General features: G+C 51.7%; 1 protein-coding gene across 1 annotated transcript in view; it reads right to left on the bottom strand.

Moving 5' to 3' along the window:
* CMIP (c-Maf inducing protein) overlaps window positions 1-24126 on the bottom strand; it is a gene marked incomplete at its 5' end in the record, with an annotated part of 231566 nt that overhangs the window by 71425 nt on the left and 136015 nt on the right. Inside the window, 2 exons of the mRNA XM_081108403.1 lie at window positions 5428-5478; window positions 14527-14652. Coding sequence (XP_080964529.1) covers window positions 5428-5478; window positions 14527-14652 — 177 coding nt within the window. The remainder of the gene's footprint in view (window positions 1-5427; window positions 5479-14526; window positions 14653-24126) is intronic.

Genomic DNA, 24126 nt, shown 5'->3' with positions numbered 1-24126 from the left:
CCCTGCATAAATGGGGGTGAGGAGTCCAGCCCGCCCGAGGGGTTGGCCCGATGAGAGAGAGAACCTAGGCTGTCAGGCCCATGGTATTTGCCTCTGAGCGCTGGCTCTTCACTGGCCCACTGGGGACGCTGCCGGTTTCTGTGCCTCAGTGGGGGCTCTGGGCATAGGATGGGCTCACCCAGGGCCCGATGTGGGAGCTAGAGTGTGACCTCTTGAGGAGCCAGCTGTCTTTGGCAATGTCCTCTGTCTCCTTAGATTCTTGGTCCCCTCATCTACGAGATGGGGCAGCAAAGACCTGGCAGAGCCGTTACAAGACAGAGGTAGCTGACATGCCCGGAGGGGCAGGCACAGCAGTGCTCAAACCTGGTGAACACCCGTGGCCCGCCCCGGGCGGGGCCTCCTCAGGATAGACTCCACCTTCCTCAGTTCTTACAGATGCCACAAGGGGCACAGGAGGGGCTAGGAAGGGGCTGGTCCCACCCACCACAGCCGCACTGGAGACACACCAATAAGGGTGCCTTCGATGCTCTCACAGCAGGGCTCCTTTCAAAATGCTTCACAAGTAACAGAGCCTCCATCCTCATGACCCAATGAGCAAGGTACCAGAATTATCCCCATTTCACAGAGGAGGAAACCGAGGCCCAAATAAACACACTCCATACCTGATGCACTCTAAAACAGTCACACACACACACACACACACACACACGAAGCCCACATTCTTTCACCCTCCTACTCTGTACAGAGGCAGGAGGAGCTGTGGATTGGAGGGAGTGGGGACAACACCGAGGCTGTGCTGCCCAGGGGTTTGGGAAACCCTGCTGGGGAGGGGGAGGCAGTGTGGCCCAGGCAGATGGCCAGGAGGGATGCAAACCTGGGCTGGGATTTTCCCAGAGCCAAGGGCAGCCTTGGGTCAGCCTGGTCTCACACAGTCTGCTCCTCTGCCCCCAGCACTCGGCCCTCAGACCCTGGGGCTGTTCTTTGTGACCCAGCTCCCCCAGGGGATGAAATCTGTTTAGTTTTCAAGACTTCTGTGCAATGGCTGAAGACCCCCTTGACCAGGATAAGGCTGTAATTCAGAGCTGGAGGCACAAGAGGTGCCGAGCCGGCAGGCTATCAAAGCAGGTGCATCTTGCTTCTTGGGTTCCTCCATGGGCCTGGTACTGTCTCCTCCAAGCTGGCAGTCTGGGCCTGTGGCCTCACATCTTGGACACAGAAACAGGACAGTCTTCCCACAGCTTTGTACACACACACCCAGCTCTCACAGCCTGGCACTCACTCTTGGTCTCATCACACAAACTAGGCTGTTCCCTCATGGTCTTTACACATGGATAGGCCTGCCCCTCATGGCCTTGCACACAGACAGGCCTGTCCCCACATGGCCCTGTGTACACATAAGCCTGTCCCTTCATGGCCCTGTGTACATATAGACAGGCCTGCCTCTCATGGCCTTGTTCACAGACAGGCCTGTCCCCTCACAGCCCTGTGTACACATAGGCCTGTCTGCTTATAGTCTTGCACACAGACAGGCCTGTCCCCCCACAGTCCTGTGTACACATAAGCCTGTCCCTTCATGGCCTTGTTCACAGACAGGCCTGTCCCCTCACAGCCCTGTGTACACATAAGCCTGTCTGCTCATGGTCTTGCACACAGACAGGCCTGTCTCCACAGGACCTGGCCTCTAAGGTACATCTCTGAGTCAGAAATAAGGCCTCATTAACGCCGTACAACTGTTTATGCTTCCATACCCTCGGGAATTGGCCTCAGGGACTAAACCACCCAAACCAAACAGGGCTGGCCTCCCCAAGGAGCCTCGGGACACTGTGCCCTGCTCCACTGCATGCTGGGAGTGCTGGAGCTGCCATCACGCTGCCCAGAGTAACCTCGTCCCACCCTCCTTCCTTGTACCAGAGATGGTGGTTATCCTGCAGAGCTTTGAGGTGGGAGGGCGGGAGGCTGAGAGGAAGAGCAGAGCTGCTCAGAGAGAGGGGGGCCAGGGAAGGGGGTCCTGGGGGCTGGGACATTGTGGGTCACACACCACTTCCCCTTCAGGCTGGCTTTGGGCAAGTGACACAAATGTCCTCACACTGAGACACGATGATGCTCAAAGCATAGTGTCCCAAGCTGAGAAAACGCCCCAATGGCCTGTGACTGCAGGTGATGGCAGGTGAACACACTGGAATTCAGAGCTGCAGCCATTAAGTAGAAGGGTTACCAGGACAAAAATATTATACGGCTATTTTCTTTATTCACAACACAGTGTGAGGTAGATGCCACAGCAGTGTTTCTCAACCTTTTTGTGTTACTGTCCCTGTAAGGAGCCCTTTTAGACATTCCCACACTCCATATGCCCTCCTGCCTTTGAAATTAAGTACTAAAAAATAAGATTTTGTTGAACAGAGCTGAACTTTGGAGGGCCACGAGCTACTGTAGTAACTTAAGGTTTTTAAAGCCCCAAACAACCAATTCTGGCCTCCTTGGGGGCAATGCCACCCCTTGTTGAGAATGCTCTAGACGAGATACCAGTACTTCTTGATAAAAACTAACCAATGGGAACACAGTATTTAAGAAGTAACATTCTTTACAAATGGAAGAATGTATGCTCTGTGTGAACTGCAGCCACAACATGCAAATACATATTGGTGTAGGGAGAAAAAGACAAAACAACCTTTGGGAAATTTAAAAACTGGAACTGAAGTTGTGGGATTTCTAAAGTCCTTAATTTTGATGTCCTATTGATTTTATTTTTTTTAGTTAAAGATATAGAAAAGGAAGAAAGAAAAACCCCCAAAACGGTTGATTGTGAAAAGGAAGGAGAGAGTGGCTGCATGCAGAGAAGTGGCTGCAGAGTCCAAAGCTCAGAATCAGCCCCGCTGGATTAAGTGTTCAGGCATCTGCTGGACAGCCCGACAGATCTGCACTGAAATCTGCTGTGTGACTATGGGCACATCACTACACCTCTCTGAGCTCCTTCATTTGCTGAATGACAGCAGCACCCAGGGAAGCATCCAGCCATGCTTGGCACATTGCAGGAACTCAGTAACGGCATCTGAATTAACGAATACTTGCTAGAATCTATGCAGACCACAAGGCTAGTCAGCTACAGAGCCTGGATTTGAATCCAGGTCTCTAAGTTCATTTTGCTAGCCAGCAACTGTTTCTTTGCCATTTTAAAAGGAAGGAGAACATACCTTCTCCAGTCTCACCAAAACTGGTGGCAAAGAGCCACAGGAATGAAACCAAGTTGCTGACACTGAGATACACTGCCACCTGGTGGCAGCATACCTGAAGTATTGGGGGGAGGCGGGGGGGGGGGGGGAGCAGGGGCAACTGTCAAGACACAGTCAGACGCTTACACAGTGAGAATAGAAGTCATCGTCTACCACCACCTGGCAGGAGGGGCCACACTGCCAGGTGCTTGCTGGTTCCTTGACACCTGACTTGGGTTTCCTGGATACTTTCTTTCTTCTTCTTTTTTTAAAAAAATAAATTTAACTGATTAAACTTAATAACCATAAATAAACCAAACACCACCAACTGAGCGCAGAACTTCACAGGCACTGCTAGGAGCCTGTACTCGTTCAATAGATTATCTGAACCTCACGTGCCACCCTTGACGTTTGAATGTGTCCATTTCAAGCTGTCGCTTTCAGATCATCTTTCTAGCCGGTCAGCCTCCTGAAATCCGGCTGTCTGTGCCCACCACCTCATTCATCTCTGGCAGCTGCATAACATTCACAAATTCCACAAGCTCTGCCCTTCAGATGTTGGCATAAATCACTGTTGAAAAATATGCTGAGCAGGGCAGGGCAGAAAGCAGAGCTCTGTGGAACACACTAAAGACAGCCTCTCCCTCAACATTGATCTTGGCCACCTTTTCAATGAGGCGTTTTCCCAGCCTGTCAGGTAGGCTGTCTGTCTCTAAGTACTCTCTGCCTTGTCCTGAGCTAACAAAAAGCAAGGCAATCACTCGGTGAGGGCTCACATGGGAAACACGCATAGAGAATAAAGAGGGGGAGCCTGGCCGTTAAATGGCCTCCTCCTTCAGGGAACCCCGCACACCCCCGACCACCACCATCTTCTCTCCCTCTCACCTGTTCTGGCAATGAACTCCCATGGCCCCCATAGGTCCGGAAGCCTGCCCTGCCTGTCCTGGGACACAGCCGTGGAGAGCCAGGCCTTAGGGACACTCTCCCCGGGAAGTCGAGCTCTCAGCAGCACCTGCTGCCTCTGTGAGCAGGCATGCACCACCTTTCCTTTTCAGCCGCCACCCAGTGCTTCCCACCTACATTCAGACACTTCCAGGTATGGGGGAAATGTAGGCTGGAGCCCTGCCTCACAGCCTCTAATTATGGGAGCTGGGCCCCAGTCTAGCCTCACCTTTCCCATACATGAAATGGGAGCAGTGATAGTAGCCAGCCGTATAAGGCTGAGGCAAGGGTGAAATGGACAGGCTGGGCTTAGCTGCAAGTTCCTGGCACACAGTTGGTGATCAATAAATGGCAGTCCTTTCCCTAAGCAGCCCCAGTGTGGAGACATGCTCAGCCTCTGAGACTGCCCTATAGGCAACCAGGCGAGAGGACCTGCAGCTGTCCGGGCAATGGAGAGGAGGGGCCCTCTTTGGGAGCAGGAATGTAATTTTCCGGGGTTGTGTTTCCGTCCTCCGCCTGGCTGTGACGACAGCCCCTTCAGAGGCACGAGAGGAATTCTGAGTGTTCCCTTGGTCATTCCAAGATGGCACATGGCCTTCAACCCTGCACCAGGCCAGTCACTCACCCTCGCGGCTCTCCAGCTTACAGTACAACTGAAGCTCAGGCCATGCGCCGGTCATTCCAGCCATTCCCTGCTGCCTCCGCCCTTGTGGCCATCACAGCTTGTTCTAAACTAAAAGATCAGAAGACGGGAGGGCCAGGGAGGTGGGGCACGAGGGGAAGCTGCCTAAGCCAACGCAGGACAGCAGGACATGGACTCCCCAGAGGGTTGGGAGGACCCTCCTCAGCAGCTCAGGTCCCTGGGTCTTGAAAGTGACCAGGAGAGGAGGAACTTCCCTTACGTGCTGGAAGGTTCTGGGCCACCCTAAGCAGAGCTCGAACTGGGAAATCAGGCCAAAGAACCAGGCAACTGAAGTGAAGAATTCCTTATGGAAACGCAGCTGGGCTTCTGAATGTCTGATAAATTTTGCTTTGGTGCCACTTTTGGAAGTTCTTTCAAGACAGAATCTCGAGCCTGGAAGTCCTGCCTTCCCCAGGCCCTGTTCTGAGAGCAAGAGGCCTGCATCCCTTTGTAAGGCACTGAGCAAAGCCCAGGGCCCACGGGGCAGGGGAGAGCAAGAGATCTCCACCTTCATGCCTCTGGGTACGGACCAACGTTGAGCCGTGCCCAGAGCAGAGGTGGCCGCCTCGAACGAACAGCCGTGTCAGGACTTACCTTCCACTGCAGGGAATGGAACCACTGGTCCCGCAGGTAGCTGTTGGCAGCCTGCAACGACAAGAATAGGACAGCAAGGTCCGGTCACACACTTGTAGCATTTCAGAGAGTTTTACAGGCCAGCACATGAGCCCAGCCTGTCTATCCAACAGGGTCTGCTCTGTGGTCCTAACACCTTTACAGGGACTCACCAAGCTGAGCCCTTCGGGTACAAAACCACAATAGAAGTGATAAGCAGGGTGACTTTTCTGAAGTAAGACCTCACTGCCATTGTATGCTATTTTACTGGGTAGGAGTGACCTCAGACACTGGTGGCTGGGAGAGCTTTAACTGCACCTGTATCCTGACCTATTTAGGATCACGGGAGGGGCCCAGATGAAGGGGAAAGCAGCATGGTCGTGGGATGATGGTGGTGGGAGCTGTTTGGGTACGTCCTTTGTATCAGGCACCTGGCAGTTATTACCCACATATTCCGTCCTCAGCCTGCACAACAGCTCTGCGAGGTGAGTGACACATGCCCATTTCACAGAGGGAAAACTGAGACCCTAAGATTTTACATCAACTAAGCAGCTTGTCTTCCAAGCCTGTGGGTTGAACCACTGTATCTGCTGCCAACTGTAGAAAGTCACAGGAGAAAGCAGCTGGCCAGCTTTGAACTCGGGCAGACCTGAGTTAGAAATGACTGTGTGGAGAGCAAAACCTTCTTTTATCCACACCACCCTAGTCCAGAGACCCTAGGCAGCTCAGCCTCGATTTTCTCATCTGTAAAGATCCACAGAAATGTCAGGAGGTCTGAGACGGATTCCTGTAAAGCATCCAGAAGCACGCTGGGCACACAGCTGGTGGTCAAACAGAAATGCACCCACTGTTATTATCATCACCATCATAGACTCCTCTCAAATTAAATGTGGCCTGAAGATGGCCATGTGGACTCTAGGACGTGTTGCTGCTGCTCTCACCCTGTTTCCAGCAGGTTTGCTGATGGTGAAAGCAGCATTTGTAGCATAGTTAACACACGCCAGACCTAGATAAGCCGTATGTGTGGACTGGCTCATTCAGTTCTTGCAAGTCTATCCCGAGAAACTGGTACTGTCAGCAGCTCATTCCCACGGTACAGATGAGGAGACTGAGGCTCGGAAGCCTATAGACTCTCCCATGGGCTCACAGGCAGCCAGTGTGGGGCCAGGACTAGAAGTCAGGTGGTTGGATTCACGCTGTGAATCACAATATTATGGCAGCCCAAGTTCTCCACTGACCACCCCTAAGGGAAGAAATGCAGCATCCAGTCCCACGTGACCCCACAGCTCTGCACCAAGTGACCCTGATGGTTAAGGGACTCTCACAAAGGCCAGGGCCTCCTTCTAAACATGAAAGTCCACCTTTTGCCCATCCCACTCCCTGGTGCATGCACAGCATGTAAACTTTGGGTCTCTCTCTGTCAAGGAGATCCAGGTCTCCCCACCTCCTCACTCTAATCACCATGGAAACATCAGCTCTGTCAGGGCAGAATTTGGGGGAAGTCTCTGGGCTTGAATAAATGAACCAGTCCAGTGGCCGGTGCAGTGGGGAATCAGGCTCAGAGACTGGTTCATACCACACCTGGAGGCAAGGTGAGTTGAATCTGCCCTGCACGGGGAGCAGACTGGGGTTCACCTGTGTGATGCAGGGACTTCTGTGGTAGCTGAGTCTCCAACAGACCTGGGTCAAGTCTGGGCTCTACCAGGTCTATTGGTGTGACTGGAGCAAGTCCCCTGATGGCACAAAGGCTGTGACAAAGGCGAGTCTGCTGCAGGGACCAGCAGTATCCCGAAGAGTCTGCGCTGGGTCACCTGTCAGTGCTGACCCAGCTCTGTGGTCTCATGACAACGCTTGTTCATTAGGATGATGGACTACATCCCATGCTCAGGGACAGCGGCGCCAAGATCCCAAGCACGAGAAAATCTATGTAAAACACTTACTTAGTGCAGTGCCCAGCATGTGCAAACACTCTACAGAGAGCAGCGATCAGTATCAGTGACAGCTGTGGCCAATGGTACGCTGATAAATGTGTAACAACAGGCTCCCCAGGATAAAAAAAAAAAACACAACACACCACAGTGATCACAGCGTCTGCTGACTTCCATGCCGTGAGTGATGCCACCGTGGCTGATTCTGTCCCTAGACCACAACTGGAAAGAGAGGCACAGGATCGGCTCTCAGGAGCCGGTATCAGAGGGTACGAGTGGCTCCAGCATGCTCCTGGCCCACAGCCATTTCTCTGCCTTTTAACACACTGTAGTGGCCAAAGGGAGCAGAGAAGGTGAGGTAGGCCAAATAAAGACCCCCAAAGACTGTCTGCATCCTAATCCCCTATGCATATGACATCCTAGGGGGCCAAGGAGCTTTGCAAATGTGATTTAGTTAAGGATCTTGAGGTGGGGAGGCCATTCTGGATTATGAGTGAGCCACAAGGGTCCTTATGAGAGAGAGGCGGAAGGTCAGGGAGTCACAGATGGAAGTAGAGGTTGGAGTGATGTGGCCACGAACCAAGGGATGCGGGTGGCTGCTAGAAGCTGGAAATGGCAAAGGAACGGATTCTCCTCTAGAGCTTCCAGAAGGAACCAGCCCTGCCAACACCTTGATTTTAGCCCCGTGGGACACATGTTGGACTTCTGGCCTCCAGAACTGTGGGCAATAAATTTGTGTTGCTTTATCTACTAAATGTGTGGTCATCTGTCACAGCAGCAGTAGGAAATGACCCTGGGAGGTATGGCCAAGTTGGTTTAGTGTTGATGTGGGTCATTCATTGGTTCTAAGAGTCCACAGAAGGCCAGGGCAATGCCCAAAAGGTGTTGCTGGCTGGACTAAATGACCAAGTGAAGACAAAAAGAGAGAATTAGAGAGGAAGATGGAGGAGAGGGAGAAGGAAAGGGACCCTCACCCCTCCCTCTTCTGTGCCACTGGCCCCACCACCTACCACCTGCCACTGCCTGCACTGTGCTCTTGTTTGTTACACGGTTTGTGTGCAACCAGCCCTGATGCTACCTGGTACTGCTAATCAGTGCTGGGAACTGGGGAGCTCATAGTCCACTCATCAGTCATTCATTCAGGAGGTCTCGCTTGGTCACCTGATAACCAGATGGTGTGAGCTCTACCAGCCAAGCTTCCAGCTGACACACCATGAACAGGCAGCATGAGTGAGAAATAATCCTTTGCTGTCTTAAGTCACTTAGAATTTGGGGCTGCTTGTCCCTGTAGCATAACTTGCTTGTTTTGTTTTGTTGTATGGCTTTTACATAGAATGTACACCCCACCACCATTCCGCCCTCACCCCTTCCTCACTGCCTACTGAATTACTTACACTTCAGGTCTCACCTGAAATGCCATTCTCCAGAATACCTGTCTTCATGGTGACTTGCCCCTCCCCATTCTTGACCCATCAGGTGATGGCACCTCATCTAACATGTTGCACTATCCTGCGGTTGCTTGTTTCTTTGTTCTTCTTCCTCTCCAGGCTGTGGGCTCTGTGAGGTCAAGGACCATGTCTGACTTATTCACCACTATGTCCACAAAACTCAGAGAAATCTTTGTTAAATGAAAGGATGGTTAGATAGATAGATAGATACATGGGTGGGTGGATGAGTGGATAGATGGATGGATGAATAAATGGATGGTGGGTAGATGGATGGATGAATGGATGGACAAATAAATGGATGGGTGGGTGGATGGATGAATGAATGGATAAATCACCACTATACCCATTCTGCTCATTAAAAAAATGTCATATGTAATAGAATTTCAAACAAACTATTCAGCCTTGATATCCCAAGCCAAATTTGACTAAGGCTCTAGAAATAATCATGGCAGCCTTTTTCCTGCACACCTACTGTGTATCAGGTACAGTGCTAAGTATTTCACATGTAATATTGAGAATCCTTATGACATCCAGGGTCCAGTTCACAGACAAGGTTACACAGGTAGAGCATGTAGAGGTGGGCTGGGACTCAGGTCTGTCTGACCCCATAGCCCACTTTCCCTACTGTTCACCCCAACATGAGAGAGAGTGCCACACCTCGGCTCCATTGGGCTCTAGGAATTGGGCTGAGAAATCTGAATCTATTATGCTGATGAGAGGGAGGAAGAAGGATTTGGCATCTGTTCCAATCAACAGGAGGCCCCACCTGGCAAACAAGAGGGTGGGGCCATAACTTTCCTCCAGACGGTAGAGTGGGGTGCAGCCACCGCCTCCTCACACTACTTCCCCTCTCGCCGAAGGAGTCAGAGGTTGCAACAAGGGTGGGCTGTGAACTGCTTTTTCCTGCGGGTTGCCGAGTGTTAAAGAGACAGAGGCTGCTGGGGGAAGTCCGGAACTGCGGTGCAGGCATCTCTAAGTGCCTGCCAGGGGCAGGGAGAGAGGACTGGGCTGTGCCTGGCCTGGAGGAGAGGGCGAGTTTCTGCCCAGAGTGCCAATACTGCAGTGTGGGCGGGTGAGCTGGGATGACCCAGGCCTCTGGGACCTGAGGCTCAGCTCAGAGTCCTGAGGGTCACTCAGAGGAGACCGATTCAGGCATGGGAAGGAGGTCCTAGGAGAGGCAGGCCTGCTCAGGCCAGTGCCAACTGCTCCCAGTGATAAATCTCTCGAATACTGAAAAGCCCCCTTCCAGGCAAATTTTGCTTAATTTCCTCTTCGAAAGTTGCCAAGTTCTCTCTCATTGTTGCATTGTCTCAAGAGGTGAGAAAAACAGCCAAGGGTGCGCTGGGGTGGCTGTTCCCAAGTCCTCCTTCCCCGGCCCAACTTCTTAGGGAAAAAACAGCACGTGATCGCCAGACCGGAAAGGTCTTTCTCTCCAGCTTCCAGTAAGAAGGGAACCGCCCTGCCCCTGCCCCTGCCCCTGCCCCTGCTGCCAGTGTTTGGGGTAAACAGTTGCCCGGCCTCCTGGGGACTTTCCGGAAAGTCTGTGAGAGGAGCAGGTCTTGGAAACCCTTCGGGAAGGAAGCCGACGCTCTCGGGGAAGAAGGTTCTCCTTGGTCTTGGCCGCCCCAGCCTTGTTCTCAGAGCAGCGGGCCCTGGCCACTTCTCACGGATACGCGGAAACCCAGCTGCGAGGCAGAAATCCCCAAAGATGGTCTGCCCCACCCGGCTCTCCAACGCCACCCCGCCCCGTGGGCCGCACCCCTTGGGTGCTGTCAGGGCACCGGTTATGTGCTTCAGCAGCTCCCTTCTCACAGTGGAAAGCAGCAGAAAGGGCACTGAGGAGAGAAGATAAACAGGTCCCTTCTGCACCAGGGATCCTAATGACATGGCATTAGGGAGCTCACGCTGAAAATCACAGAGCACCCAGAAACACACCGACTGGACCCAGGCGGGAAGGCTGGCACCTCTGTGTGGGACGCAGCCTGCTGCTGGCAGACTGCTTGGCATCTCCGAGCCAGGGAGGAGGCACATTTGCCTAAGAGCGCCTCTTAACCTTCCTTGAACTCAGATAGGTCAGCTCCCCGAGGTCCGAGTGAGACACGGATTTAAATTCCGACAAATCAGCTTTGTAAGGAGGTCCCATGGGAGAGGGACAGAGAGCAGAGGGAGGAATGGAGAGAGGAGAGAGATACAAAGAGAGTTAAGTCAAGATGCCCAGAGAGAAGGGCTGGGGTAGAGAGAGGCGCCTGGGGAAAGATACCAGAAAAAACAACAACTGCAAGGTGGTGAAATGGAGCAAGTGATAAGAAAGAGAGAAGGGGTAGGGAGGGAGACATGGAGAAAAGTATCAGAGAGACAGACAGAGGAAAAACGGACACACATGGATACGGAGAGCCTGAGAAAGGAGAGGGGGGAAGAGACACCAGGCAGGCGAGGGTAGGGACCCTGACATCGCCACTATGCAGAGCTTCATGCCACATGCAGCAGGAGGGACCCTGAGACACTGCAGACCCGCCTACACGCTGAGGCTAGTCCCCCTGGGAGCGGCCCAGTGCATGGAGCATGAGTCCAAAGGAAAAGTTCTACAGTCCAGCCTGTCACCAAAACTGTGGCTGGTGATGGCAATGTTCTTGATCTGCCCTGTCCAATACAGTAGCCACTGACTCCATGTGGCTATTGAGCACTCGAAATGTGTCTAGTGGACCAAGGAGCTGCATTCTTAGTTTAATTAAATTTAAATGCAGAGGATCCTGTGTGGTGAGTGGCATCTGAAGGGACAGCGCCGCTCAAGGCATTGTCACCCTCTGATGACCCGAGCACCCATGAAGCTCTCCAGGCCAGCCTTGCCCTGAGCACCCCTGGCTGCTTCTGGGCGTCCCTTCCACCCGGAGCAGGGAAGACTGCTTGGTCACACCGTGGCTCTGGGCCCTGTCACCTAAACGGACCCACTGACGGCCACAACGCAGGTGAGGAGGGTCCTGCCCGTACCTCGGGCCCACCACCCTGGGGCTCCAGGGTTCCCAGGCTCCCCGTAACCACTTGGACCCCTCCACCGGAAGCCTATCTTCAAGATGACTCAGAACCCATTTATATAACATGACGGCCACACACCACCATGAATCATGGGAGGGAGGGCAGGAGGGTGACAATAACAAGGAAGCAAGGTAGCAGCCGATAGAAATGACAGTGAGAGAGACCAAGGCAGGCAAAGGCGAGATGCACCCACCTGGGCTCCCCTGGGTGACAGGGTGGAGGCTGTGCCTGCTTCCCCGTCCTAGCTGAGTCCAGCTCTGGATCCCAGGAGCTGCTGGCTGCCTCCTTCTCCTCCCCCTGCTCTCCTGCTCCAGCCTCTGGCCACTGGGCTGCGCGGACTGTTCTGTCCACTGCAGCAGGGGGCAGTGAGCAAGGAGGATGCGGGAGCAGCCACAGGCCCGCCCGTCTGTCAGCACAGTGGGAGAGCTCTGCGTGAGGCCACTGCCGGGTGCAGCCTCAGCCAGGCAAGTCATCATAGCCGGCCTGCAGCCACGACCTCAGTTAAAGGGATATTCCAGGCACTGCACAGTGACCGACACTCCTCCAGACCTCACTGCCCCTCTACGCCCGGGGCAAGTGACACTCAGGGACTTCCTTGGGGGGGTACTGTTGCCCCCTCAAGCTCCAGAAGCGATGATGCCCCCTGCTGCTCCACTACACCCAGGGCGCTGGGGTTCAGAACCTCCTTTCTCTAGCTGGACTATTTAAAGGTTTTCCCCTTTCCAGCCTCCCCCTTACACTCCCATATCCAGCCCCCTCTGCCATGCAATGGGACTGAGCCCTCTATTGGTCCCCCTTACTCCTTAGGAGCTTGCAATGGCTCCCTATCGCCCCCAGAATATAGCCACAGCTTCTTCACTCAGTAAGTCATATATGATCTGGCTGTGGCCAAACAGCTGTAGACGCAGCCATAGGGCTCAGAATCCTACTCCTCCATTCTCTTGCAAGGCAGCTAATAGCCCCGTGCCCTAAATTCATGTTTTGCTGAGTTCCCTCTGCCCAGTGAGTGTGCCCCCATCCTGGCACACTCCTACTGATCCCTCAGTGCCCAGCTCTAATGTCACCATCCAGGAAGCTTTCTCTGATACCTCTAGGCTGAGTGAGTCACTCCCTGCTCAGGGATCCTAGGCCTCCGGGAAGTGCCTCTATTTTAGCTATTATCTCTACAGTCATTTGTTTATGGCTCTGTCTCCCCAGAGGGCCTCTGAGTTCTTCAAGGATGGGGCCAAGAGGCTTCCTGGCCTTCCTCTCCCTCCCCTAGCCCGGGGGACAGGCCAGCTCAGCGCTCTGTGACTCAAATGGGATTTCCAGCCCCCATGTTCTCCCAGCTTTCCACGGAACCCTCCTATGGCCTCCCTCCTCTTCCACTGCTGCCCTTCCCAGCCAACGGGGCTGGAACTGACCCCCTCTTTCCTAGACGCAACAGAAAGGCAGGCCTGGCTTTGGTGTCCTCTAAGAGATAAGAGTAAAGAACAGAATTTTTCTAAGGATGTTCAACTGTTAACTCATCTGATTGAGCTCAGCATTCCTCAGGGGCCTAACTGCGTAGTGCCTTTTGGCTCCACTATTGTTACGCAACCCAGTGGCCACTGATGAATTGGGTTTTAGGGAGCATCTCTTTAGGCTCAGAGCTGGTCTCACTGGAATGACAGAGTTAGAAAGAAAATGCCCCTAAAAGAAAGGCCTAGGCAGACTGTTCTCCCAAAGAAGAGAGTGCACTCCCTAAATGAGGGCTGCTGACTTGGAAACTGGGTATAGCTCTCTCTGAAATGAAAGAGAACACGTCACATGTATGTCACGGGTACGTACAGCAGCAGCCATGTTATCTTTTTTCTGCCACAATTTCTTTTTTGGTGGACCCACCTCTCCCGGTCCACGAGATCCTGTAGGGCTATTAGAGTACACAGCTGGGAGGGTATGTAATCCAGGCAGGGCATTCCCTGGGGAACATGGGGCTATAGCAGAACCAATCAGACAATGAAGCCAACAGAATGAAGCAGAGCCAAGAGATGGACAGACGGAGACAGAGAATTAATGATATCATTTAACTCCTGGATGCAGCTATGCCTGAAGTCCTCTCTTAGATGTCCCAGTTACTTTAAAACAGTTACAGCAACATCAACTTCTCTTTTTCCTCAGACAGTTTGAATATGGTTTGCAACATTTCCAACAAACAGTCCTGACCAACACAGACAAAATGCTCTTTTCCAAGGGCGCAGCTCATACTTCTATCAGTCTCAAAATATTGAGATCAACAAGAAACAAGAAACCACCTCAAAGTAGAACAAAAGGTAACATCTGCTGCTTACTTGCTTCTTACAGCCTTTTAAGGCCTAACAATGGCCCGTGTGCCTCCATTTCCTCATCTGTGAAATGGAGAGCAGCAAACCTATTTTTCAGGTTTGTTAAGAGAAATAAAAGTACAATGCATAAAGCTTCTAGACTGAGGCAAGCATGTAGTTGGAGCTCAAACTGCGTGCATTCCCTCTCTCTCCCCCCTCCCTCCCCCCAGTAAGCCCTGGTTTGTAATTTTCTTGTACTTGGAGAAAAAAACGCCTTAAGTTAAACAACCTTCCCTTCTGATAGTTGGCCGTCTCCCTCCAAGGGAAAAGAGGAGGGCGAGTGAGTGGGGCTGGGAGAGGAAACTGCTTGTTCATGTTTATTTCTCCTACCTGCAGTAAGACAGTTCCCCCAGGAATTGTGAGCTGTAAACAGTACTTCGGGGCATTCTCCCAGGACAGCAGCTGAACGTCTTCAATAGCGCTGTAGGAGACGGAGTTTTCCATGTACCCAGTTGGCTGCAGCAAAAACAAAAGAGAAAGACATGCATTGGTTACAAGATCAGGCACAACGTCTGCGGCTCAGGAGAAGGTTCTGGAAAATATCCCCACGGTGGCAACAAGCAAACCTAGCTGGTACAGACACCTGGGACCTCTAGGGACAAAGGAACTCCGTCTTTGGGCGGGAGCCATAGGGGAAACTCGCCCATGTGTTTGTCTGGGTGTAGTTGGGACTAGACTGGGGGCACCTTGAGGGCAAGGCCTGTGAATTGTTCCTCTTGGCACGGCAGGGTGCAGCACAGCGGAGCCACCACCCTCTCCTGCCCAGAGAGCAGTCACAGCGCATCACTGGTCTCCCTGCCTCCTCTTTTCCCACAGATGTGCCTTCTCCACTCAGTACCCAGGGCCATGTGCCACATGGGCAAATCAATCCCCCTACTCTCCTGCTCAGCATCCTTCCTCGGCTCCCAGTGGTCAGACCAGGAAACCAATGTTCCCATCCTCCACTGACAAGCCCGCAGGTCTGATCTCACTTCCTCCTCCAGACCCACCATGCGTCTTCTCTCTTTTTCCCGGCTCCCACAGAGGCCTGCTGCCAGCACCACACTCTTACCCGCTCTTTGTCCCAGAAAGGCCGCGACCCCATCCTGTCACCCTCCTCTTCTACTCGCCAGGCCTCAGCTCAACAGGCTTCTGGGGAGAGCCTGCGATCCTCCGGACCCCAGAGCCGACCCGATCACACCTGGCCTGAGCCCTCCATGCTCACCACACCCGGTGAGCATGTTAACTACTGTGGACTGATATCGTCTGTTATCTAGTTGATGCCTGCCTCCTGGCCAGGCGGCAGTTCGGGCCCGAGTCTGTCTTGGTGCCTGCTCTCTCTCCCCAGTGCCTGGCACATGGCAAGCATGCAACAACTTGTGTTTATAGAAAGAACGATAAAGGGCATCATCAGTCAACACTGGAATGAGGGTGGGACAAGAGGCAGTCACAGTGGCTCACTGCTCTCTGAGTGAGCTGTGCTATCACAGAGAGAAGGCCCCCGGGTCAGGAGGATGAACTAGCACTGGGTACTCGCTAGTACTTGTCCCTCTGGCCCCTAGGAAGCCAGACTTCAGCACAGTCAGAGGTGAGTAGAGCACAGCGGAGAATAACAGCCCACATCTCCCAAACGCTGACATGCACCAAGCACTCCTGGGCACATGGCAAGTGCTGTCTCCTTTAATCCTCACCACGGTCCCATGGGGCAGGTGCAGCGCCATCCCCATTGCACAGATGAGAAAGCTGAGGCTGAGGCAGACACATGACTTGCCAAAGGCCACCCAGCTGGGGAGGGGCGTGGCCAGCATTGAACTAAGCTGCTGAGTTGGAACTGGCACCCTGCCTACTAAGCCATACTGCAACCAAGGGTCAGGTGCAATTTAAAATGTGTGACTTAACAAATTAATTTTACCAGGAGGATTAAGGACCTCCATGAGGTTTTTAAATTTCAATTTCTGTCTGACAAAGTTGACATATGATGGTGGTGGTGAAGGCGGAGAAGGTTGAAGGCTCAAGCTGCCTCAAATCTCTCCGATTATCAGTCACTAGGCTCTGGAAGTAAGAGTGATTGGTCAGTTGGTTTGTTCATTCATTTGTTCACTCATCCATTCGTTCGTTCATCTGACAGATATTGAGCACCTATGATGTTTCAGGCCCTAAACGGGTTGCTGGGAATACAGCAGTGAATGAGACAGGAGCCCAGTGGGGCAAAGAGACAACAAACAAACACAATTCCCAAATAAATAAACTACTGAGGAGCAACAGTGCTGCACCAAGAATCAAAAGAGGGTACGGCGAGAACTGGAGCACTGTGGAAAGATGGAGGGAAAGTATATCCCAGAGCCCAGGGCCAGTACAAAGGGCCCAGAGGCAGCCACAGGCTGGGAGAGCTCAGGGGGGAGCCAAAAGGCAAAGGGAGGGAGGGCTCGGTAAGAAGTGTCCTGGAGAGATTGTCGGCCACTGCAGGAGGCCTGGAAAGCGAAGCGGGGTCCGGGATCACTCCCCTGGAGTGGAGTGCTGCAGGCGCTTTAGGCACGGCTCATAGCATCATAGCATCGCTGGGACTGCTGCAGAAGAACAGACGCAGGAGCAGTGGGCGGAAGCAGGGAGGGACCGCCTGGAAGCTGCTGCACAGGCCCAGGTGAGTGTCTGGGCTGCTCAGACCCCACGGGGAGACGGCCAAGTTCACCCTGCGGTTCTCACCAGCACATGGCCCACCCTGGGGCAGCAATCCGGGGGCTACCGTGGCTGCGTACCCCAAAGGCAAAGCTGGGATCCCCCCTCACCCTCGGCCCTATTCCAGCATTTCCTGCATGATGATGTTTTCAATATTCTGCAGTAAATGATTCAGCCCACAGCACATCTTGTCCCGACAGTAACAGTGAAACCAGGGTGTGGGGTTGGCTACATGCTCACTTCCAAACCCACATTCCAATATTTATTGCTTGTTGCTGTCTGCACCCCCACCAGTGTTTCAGCACCATGAGAGCAGGAATTCTCACCTGTCCCAGGTACCTACACAGAGCCTGGCACTGAGGAGGTGATTACTTTCTTAATAAATGAACGAATAGTTTCCTAAATAAAAAGTTCATCCAAGTATTACTTACAATCACTACACATAACACACTTGGGAAGATGCTTTTTTGGTTATTATTTTTTTAAATTAAAAATAATTAATAATCTTTTTAAAAATCAGCTTTAGGAAGCCATGACACCTGTGTGCCCGGATGCGTCAAAGGCCTTTCCACCTCCCTCCCATCTCCACGTCTCTCCCTCTTCAAGGTCCAGTCGGCCTTCAAACCCCGCCCACTGACCCCTCGATACGCACAGAGGCCAGAGGACATGGGCTAAGACGTGGCCCTAGTGCATCTGGAAAACTGCTGCACCACATCTAACAACACAGAGAAATAAAAACCCACTCCGAAATCCCAGCAAGGGGACAGTGTGATCATACCGAGTTGGACTTGATTATCCAAACCAAGTGAATGGCCAGCCTCATTTCTTCAGAATCCCACCTTGGACACTAAGCAAAAGGCCTGGAGACTTCTATTTCCCACCACAGCCTCCTCAGAGACCCTGAGGCACGAGGGCCCACACCACGCCCGTGGCAACACACTCCGGATGTCTACTACTGACATGTGTGATCTTAGATGAGGGAGGGCTTACTAACCGCCTCTGTCTGCCTTTCCCATGACCCTGCTTAGCTGTCTCAACGTGGCCTTAATTTGAAGTTGCAACACAGGCAGGTACTAGGGGGAAAGGTTGGGTATAAATAAATACATACTGTTTTTTAAGAGATGTATTGTTTTTCCATTGTTTGAAGCAATGTTGGCTAAAAGCAAGATTTGCATAATCAACGAGACCTACGTTTGAGCCACTTACTGTGTGTCTTTACATAAGTTACTGTACCTCTCTGAGCCTGTTTCCTATAATGGTAAAATGGGAATTTAATAGAATTATGAGGAGCCTTAAAGGAGATCCAATTTATCAAGGGCTTAGCATAGCATATGGAACAAACAGAAAATCTCAATAAAATCAACTATTATGAGAAAGACTACATGTTATCTCTTGGGGTCTTTCTCCTCAAACCCATAATTCTGATTTAACCATTAAAAAAACATCAGACAAAACCCAAATGAGGGACATTCCTCAAAACACCTGACCAGTACTCATCAAACACAAGGAAAGTCTGAGCAACTTTTCCAGCCAAGAAAAGTACACAGAGACCCAATGACTAAGTGTACGAGGGATCCCGCATGGGATCTTGGGACAGAAATAGAACATTAGGTAAAAACGAAGGAAATAGAATAAAATATAAGGATTCATAATAGCATATGAAAACTGCTTCATTAGTTGTGACCAATGTTTCATGCTATTGTAAGATGTTCACAACAGGGAAAACAGGGTGTTGGTATATATGGGAACTCTCTGTACTGTCTTTGTAACATTTCTATATATTTTAAACTGTTCTAAAATAAAATGCTTAGTAAGAAAAATTAACTGCTGTCACTACCTCTGTTGTCACTATCATCATCATCATCATCATCATCATCATCATCGACAGAGCCTAGACAGAGCCCACGAGGTCTGCCAGGGCAATGGGACACACGTGGCTCTCTGGTGGAGGCACGAGCTGCTGCTGGCCAATGACACCCTTCAGCGGAGGTACTTTCACACTCTTAGGAGGACTTTACAGGTAACTGGTAATTCCCTGGTAATCTGAACACGGTGGTCTGAGCCACAGTGGCCCGGATTCCTGTGCGGGGGCCAAGGCTGAGTAAGACAAAAAAAAAAAAAAGATCAATTCTCTTGGGGAAGCTGGGAAATGCAGTACTAAGAGGTACTTTGAGGAGAACAATAAGCAGATTAAAAGTTATTTCTACATGTAAAAACAATGCGAGATATACTGGGGTTCCGTTAAAGGACATCCCAGAATTAGCAACACTACAGGGATGGAAATCAACCCCGCCAGCGGACAGTGGAGGAGACTTTACAGAGGAGCATGAGGGCATGTTTGGGGGCGATTGAAATATTCTAGATCTCAACTGTGGTGGTTACTTGACGTTATATGTCTGTCAAAACTCACAGATCCGTGCACTAAAATGGTAAATTTCCCTGAATGTAAATTACAACTAAGAAAGGCAATGAGTGAATATTCAAGATAACTTGTGAGATGATGAATAGAATGAAATCTTTCAGATCAAATCTTACTAAAATCACACATTAGCACTTTGGTATATTACCTTCCTGGTTATTTTTCATACATAATTTTTTTTTACAGAGCCCAAGTCATGCAGTATATATAATTTTGCACATCCCATATTCTGAATAATCTCCAGAACCGTCATCTTAGTGGCTATAAAATATTCGGCCACCATTTATCACCACCCCCCCTCCTCCCCTATGGGAAGTGCGGTGGTTTCATTTTCTGCTACTCTAAACAACTCCACAGTGAACATCCTTATGAAACATGTTTTTTGACCCTATATTTAGGATTTTTTTTTTTAGGCCAGATTCCCAGAAATGGAATTAATGGGACAAAGGGTAAGAGCATATTTTAGATCATTGCCAAATTGCTCTCATTAAAGAGATATTAACGAGAACTGGGAGCCCTGGCGAAGACTGGGGGCTTCATCCTGAGCCCCCAGCTTGAGTGGGCCCTGCTAGCGCTATGCCTTGACCGGCTGTGTTCAGTGTGAGCACCTGGTAGCTGAGTGCCTGCAACGTGACCACACCGCCAGGGTGCTGGAGTGGCAGAACTCTGCAAGTCAGGGTCCTGTCTCCTGGAGACACTGCTCTCCCACAGGAGCCAGGAACAGGTCGGGGTGGGGTGGCGGGGGGGCTGGCTTTGTCCTTTTGCTCTCAGGAACTGATGAGGGGCATTTTGGGGGTATTGATAACTGTCAGACCAGGAAGAGAATACTCCCTCTGCTTGTGTTTCTGAGATGAGCTTCTTCCCTGGTATCTCCTCAACCTCTGGATCTGGGCTACAGAAAGCAAGACCTAGAGAGGCCTCATCAGGTCCCCCAAAGACCCACAAAGCCTTCAGAGTTGACATTCCGAACCGGATACCTACTTGGATTTCCCAAGAGTCAGATGGACATGGAGCGGGGTCACCAAATGCCCCTGAAACTGCCCCCTCCCCCAGTCTTCACTTCCCCTGCCTTTCAGGGGAGCCAGCTCCTCCTGTCCAAACCCGCCTGCTGGTTTCCATGGGGATTTCTCTAAAAGTGAATATGAATCATGACGTCAGAGGCCCCCAAGCCGAGGCTTCAGGCTGACTCAAGGCGCATGCAAACAAGATGCTGGCACGCGTCCTAGGGAGGAGGCTCTGGACCCCAAAAGGGAAAGCTGGTCTGGAAACACCCTCGAAGCGCTCGATCTGGGGCGGGAGGCTGGGAAACATTGGTCAGCTGGGGACCTGGGCTGAGACCAGCGAGCTGTGTGTCACGGGAGGGATGCCACCCCGGCAGCCTGCTGAGTGTGCCTCACTGTGGGCGCGTCTCCTCTCTCCACAAGTGGAAGTCACCTGAGTCATCACGCAGGGGGACCCACACACACGGCCTGATTCCATGGGGCCAGGCCCCACGTGCATGAGAAAGGATGTGCTCCTGGCCCCCCACACGTGAACCCCAGCCAGCCCCACCTTGGACAGTCAATAGCAGCAATGACAGAAATAACGACGAGGCCGTGACCTCGGTGATGGTACAAGGGTGGGCTCGTGCTGGGGGAGTGGGCTTCAGCCCTCACCTCCCCCTGTTGCTTTTTAAAAAACTGAGATACAATTCATTGGACATAAAATTAAACATTAACTATTTGAAAATTCAGAGGCATTTAGTGCATTCACAATGCTGTGCAACCTTTGCCTCAATTTAGTTCTCAGACACTTTCATCACCCCAAAAGGAAACCCGTATCCATGAAGGGATCTCTCCCTGTGACCCAGTCCCTGGTGGCCACAGTCCGCTGTCTGTCTCTATGGATTTGCCTGTTCTGGAGATTTCCTCTCTATGAAATCACTCACAACGTGGTCCTTTCTATCTGACGCCTTTCACTCAGTGTTTTCAAGATTCATCCGCATGGCCACATGTATCAGTACTTCGTTCCTTTTCAGGGCTGAGGAATGTTCCGCTGAGCGGCCATCATGCCATGTTTTATTTACGCATCCATCAGTGGGTGGACATTTGGGTTGTTTCTACCCTTTGGTGATTGTGAATAGCCTGCTGCTTATTTTTCTCAATGACAAGGAAGGACAGGGCTCTTCAAACAACCTTCATGAAGCCCCTCCCACACAGAAAGGCACTGGTGCCCCTGGTTAACATTTACCAAGCAGTTACCATGTGGGCAGCACCTCGCTGAGGGACTGTAGTATTACCTCATTTAACTGTACAACGCGCTGGGGGGCACTGTATTTACCCGTCTACTCACATGCTACAGAAGAAGACATGGCACCACAGAGGTGCTGACATGTCACAGGCCCTGCTTTTTAGATAGACCTGGGGTTCAATCTGACAATCCTGAGCCTGGGATCTCCATCCCCTCGTTCTGCCAAACTCCAACGTGCGTACCTGTGCGCCTGCACACCACAAGTGCATTGTGGGCAACAGAGGAGCCAGGACCAGAGAGCCAGACCTGGCACAGTGTGGGAGCGGGCGGTCCTCAGAATCTGCCTGTCCACTGCCACTCAGCCATAGGTGACCCCAGGCCACCTAGGACTCCATTCGGCCTCAAGGGCAGAAACCCACACATGCTCATTTGGGAAAGGCCTGTCAAAACACTTGGATGTTCTCTTTAATCCCCCAAAAGAAAGCCATAAGCAAAAGCAAGGTAGCAAGTAATCTGCTGTGAGATGGGCCCGTCTGGGCCCAGTCCCAGAGCAAGTCTCCTCAGATGCCTTTCACACTCTTCTTCCCTTGATTCCATGAGCCAAAGACACCGAGCACAAGTTCACCTTTGCTGGTTGCCTCAGGGCCCTGGTTGTCATTGCCACCCTCCGCTGGTGAGTGGTGCAGCCCAGCAGTGCTCCTAGTGCCGCCAGGATAGAGAGCTGCTCGCTGCTGCACTTACTGGTCTCGGTGAGGAGACTGTTCTGTACGCGTCTCCAATCATTCTCTTGATGCCAAGTGGCTGCTCCCTATGCTGCCAACGCACCTTCCCCTCAAAAGGTCACTGCTCCCTGTTGTGGCCTGTGACACCAGAGTGCCACGCTTGTGAGAATTATGTGGCAAGTAAAAGTAACTTGGGTTTTGAGCAAGAAAAACCTCTTCTGATAAAAATACATGGTTCTTGCGTCTTATGTTTGGTTTGAGCTTATCTTGGTGGTGGGGTGATTACTCTAAGTTCTTCATAGCATAAATAAGTCACAGGAACCCACAGGCAGCTACTGAGCACTTGACATGTGGCTAGTGCAACGGTCCCTCGGGACTGAATTCATGCAGTCACTCAACAAGAGGAACCTCTCCCATGTGCAGCCACGGCCTAGGGACAAGGCAGGGAAGGGGAGGGACACGTCTCTATAGTGTCCCTCTAACTGCCCTCTTTTGGAGTCCAGCCGGTGTTGCTCAGTGGTTGAGCATCAACCTATGAACCAGGAGGTCACGGTTCGATTCCAGTCAGGGCACATGCCCAGGTTGCGAGCCCCATGCCCAATAGATGATTCTCTCATTATTGATGTTTCTCTCTCTCTCTCTCTCCCTTCCTCTCTGAAATCAATAAAAATATATTTAAAAAAAAACAACTTTACATGATCATTAAAAAATAAATTGGAATCCTATACACTGCTGGTGGGAATGTGAAATGCAACCACTTGGGAAGACAGTCTGGCAGTTCTTCAAAAGGTCAAACAGTTTCCATATGACCCACGTGGGGAATTTTACAGTATGTGAATTATATGCAATAAAAAAAGGTAACAGTATACCTATCGTAAGCGTGTTTGTGGAGCCTACTTAAGTATGTAAGGCTCAGCACCTCGTAAGAACTTGATAACAAGTAACTACTCCCATGCTGTCATCCCAAGAGAGTGGGTGGCCTGAAAGAAGGCCAGGAGGGGGCTGCCTGTGGGCAGGGACGCGATGCAAGAGTTCAAATCCCAGCACGAAGCCAGGTGCTAAGGAGCTCATTATACGGAGGTGATTATTTTGAAAAAGCCACAAGAAGGAAGAAGGGGCTTTACACGCGCTCTCAATGTCCCTCCATCACCCACAGATTACTCGGAAAAGTCAGGACAGAGAGGACTGCACTGGCTTGGAGTAATCCCAGGAGGTGATCACCCAGCTCTGGATGGCCGATGACAAGCAGGTGTAGGGTCAAGCATTCTAGGAGCTTGGGGCCACACAGCACTGCCTGCTCTGGCTTTCCCACCTCCCCTTGTCCCGTCTCAACCAAGCCCTGCCACAGTCCAGCTGGGCCATGAGGTTAGGGCCAGTGTCTGGGGCAGGCCAAGGCTGTTCTGAGATAGTCAGGAGGCAAGTTCTGGCTCATTAATCATGAGTCCAGCCATGGCAGCTGCCCCCTTTTATGGCCAAATGGCTCAAGAGGTTTAATAATAGAGCGAAGGGCTGATATTTCCACATGGAGACCCTTCCAACCCCAGTCTCCATAAGGATCCAGGAGGCCGGAACTAGCAGAGGAAGAAAGGGAGGCTCGGGGCAGCTAAACAGGGAGTCGAGCTATAGCTGGTCAGCAGAAAGACCATGTCATTGACTTAGAAGCCAGGTCCGTATCCACTGCACCCTGTCCCCGACCTGCTCTCTAAGACACTGGCTTGGGAGCCCCAAGATGACCAGGACCTCAGGGGCCAGTGTGGGCCTGGCCGGGGGTGGGGACAGAAACTTACAAATGAAAAGACAGCATGATGTAACACTGAGGTGTGGGTACAAAGGGCAATGAGGGAAAGGAGAGGAAAACACTCTGGTATATTGTGGAAGGCCTCCCAGAAGCCACCTTTGACCTGG

This window comes from Myotis nattereri, assembly GCF_964212035.1.
Source record: "Myotis nattereri genome assembly, chromosome: 15".
In the NCBI taxonomy this organism is placed as follows: Eukaryota; Metazoa; Chordata; class Mammalia; order Chiroptera; family Vespertilionidae; genus Myotis; species Myotis nattereri.
The sequence above is the reverse complement of the archived record's forward strand: the minus strand, read 5'-3'. Positions and strand labels throughout refer to the sequence as shown.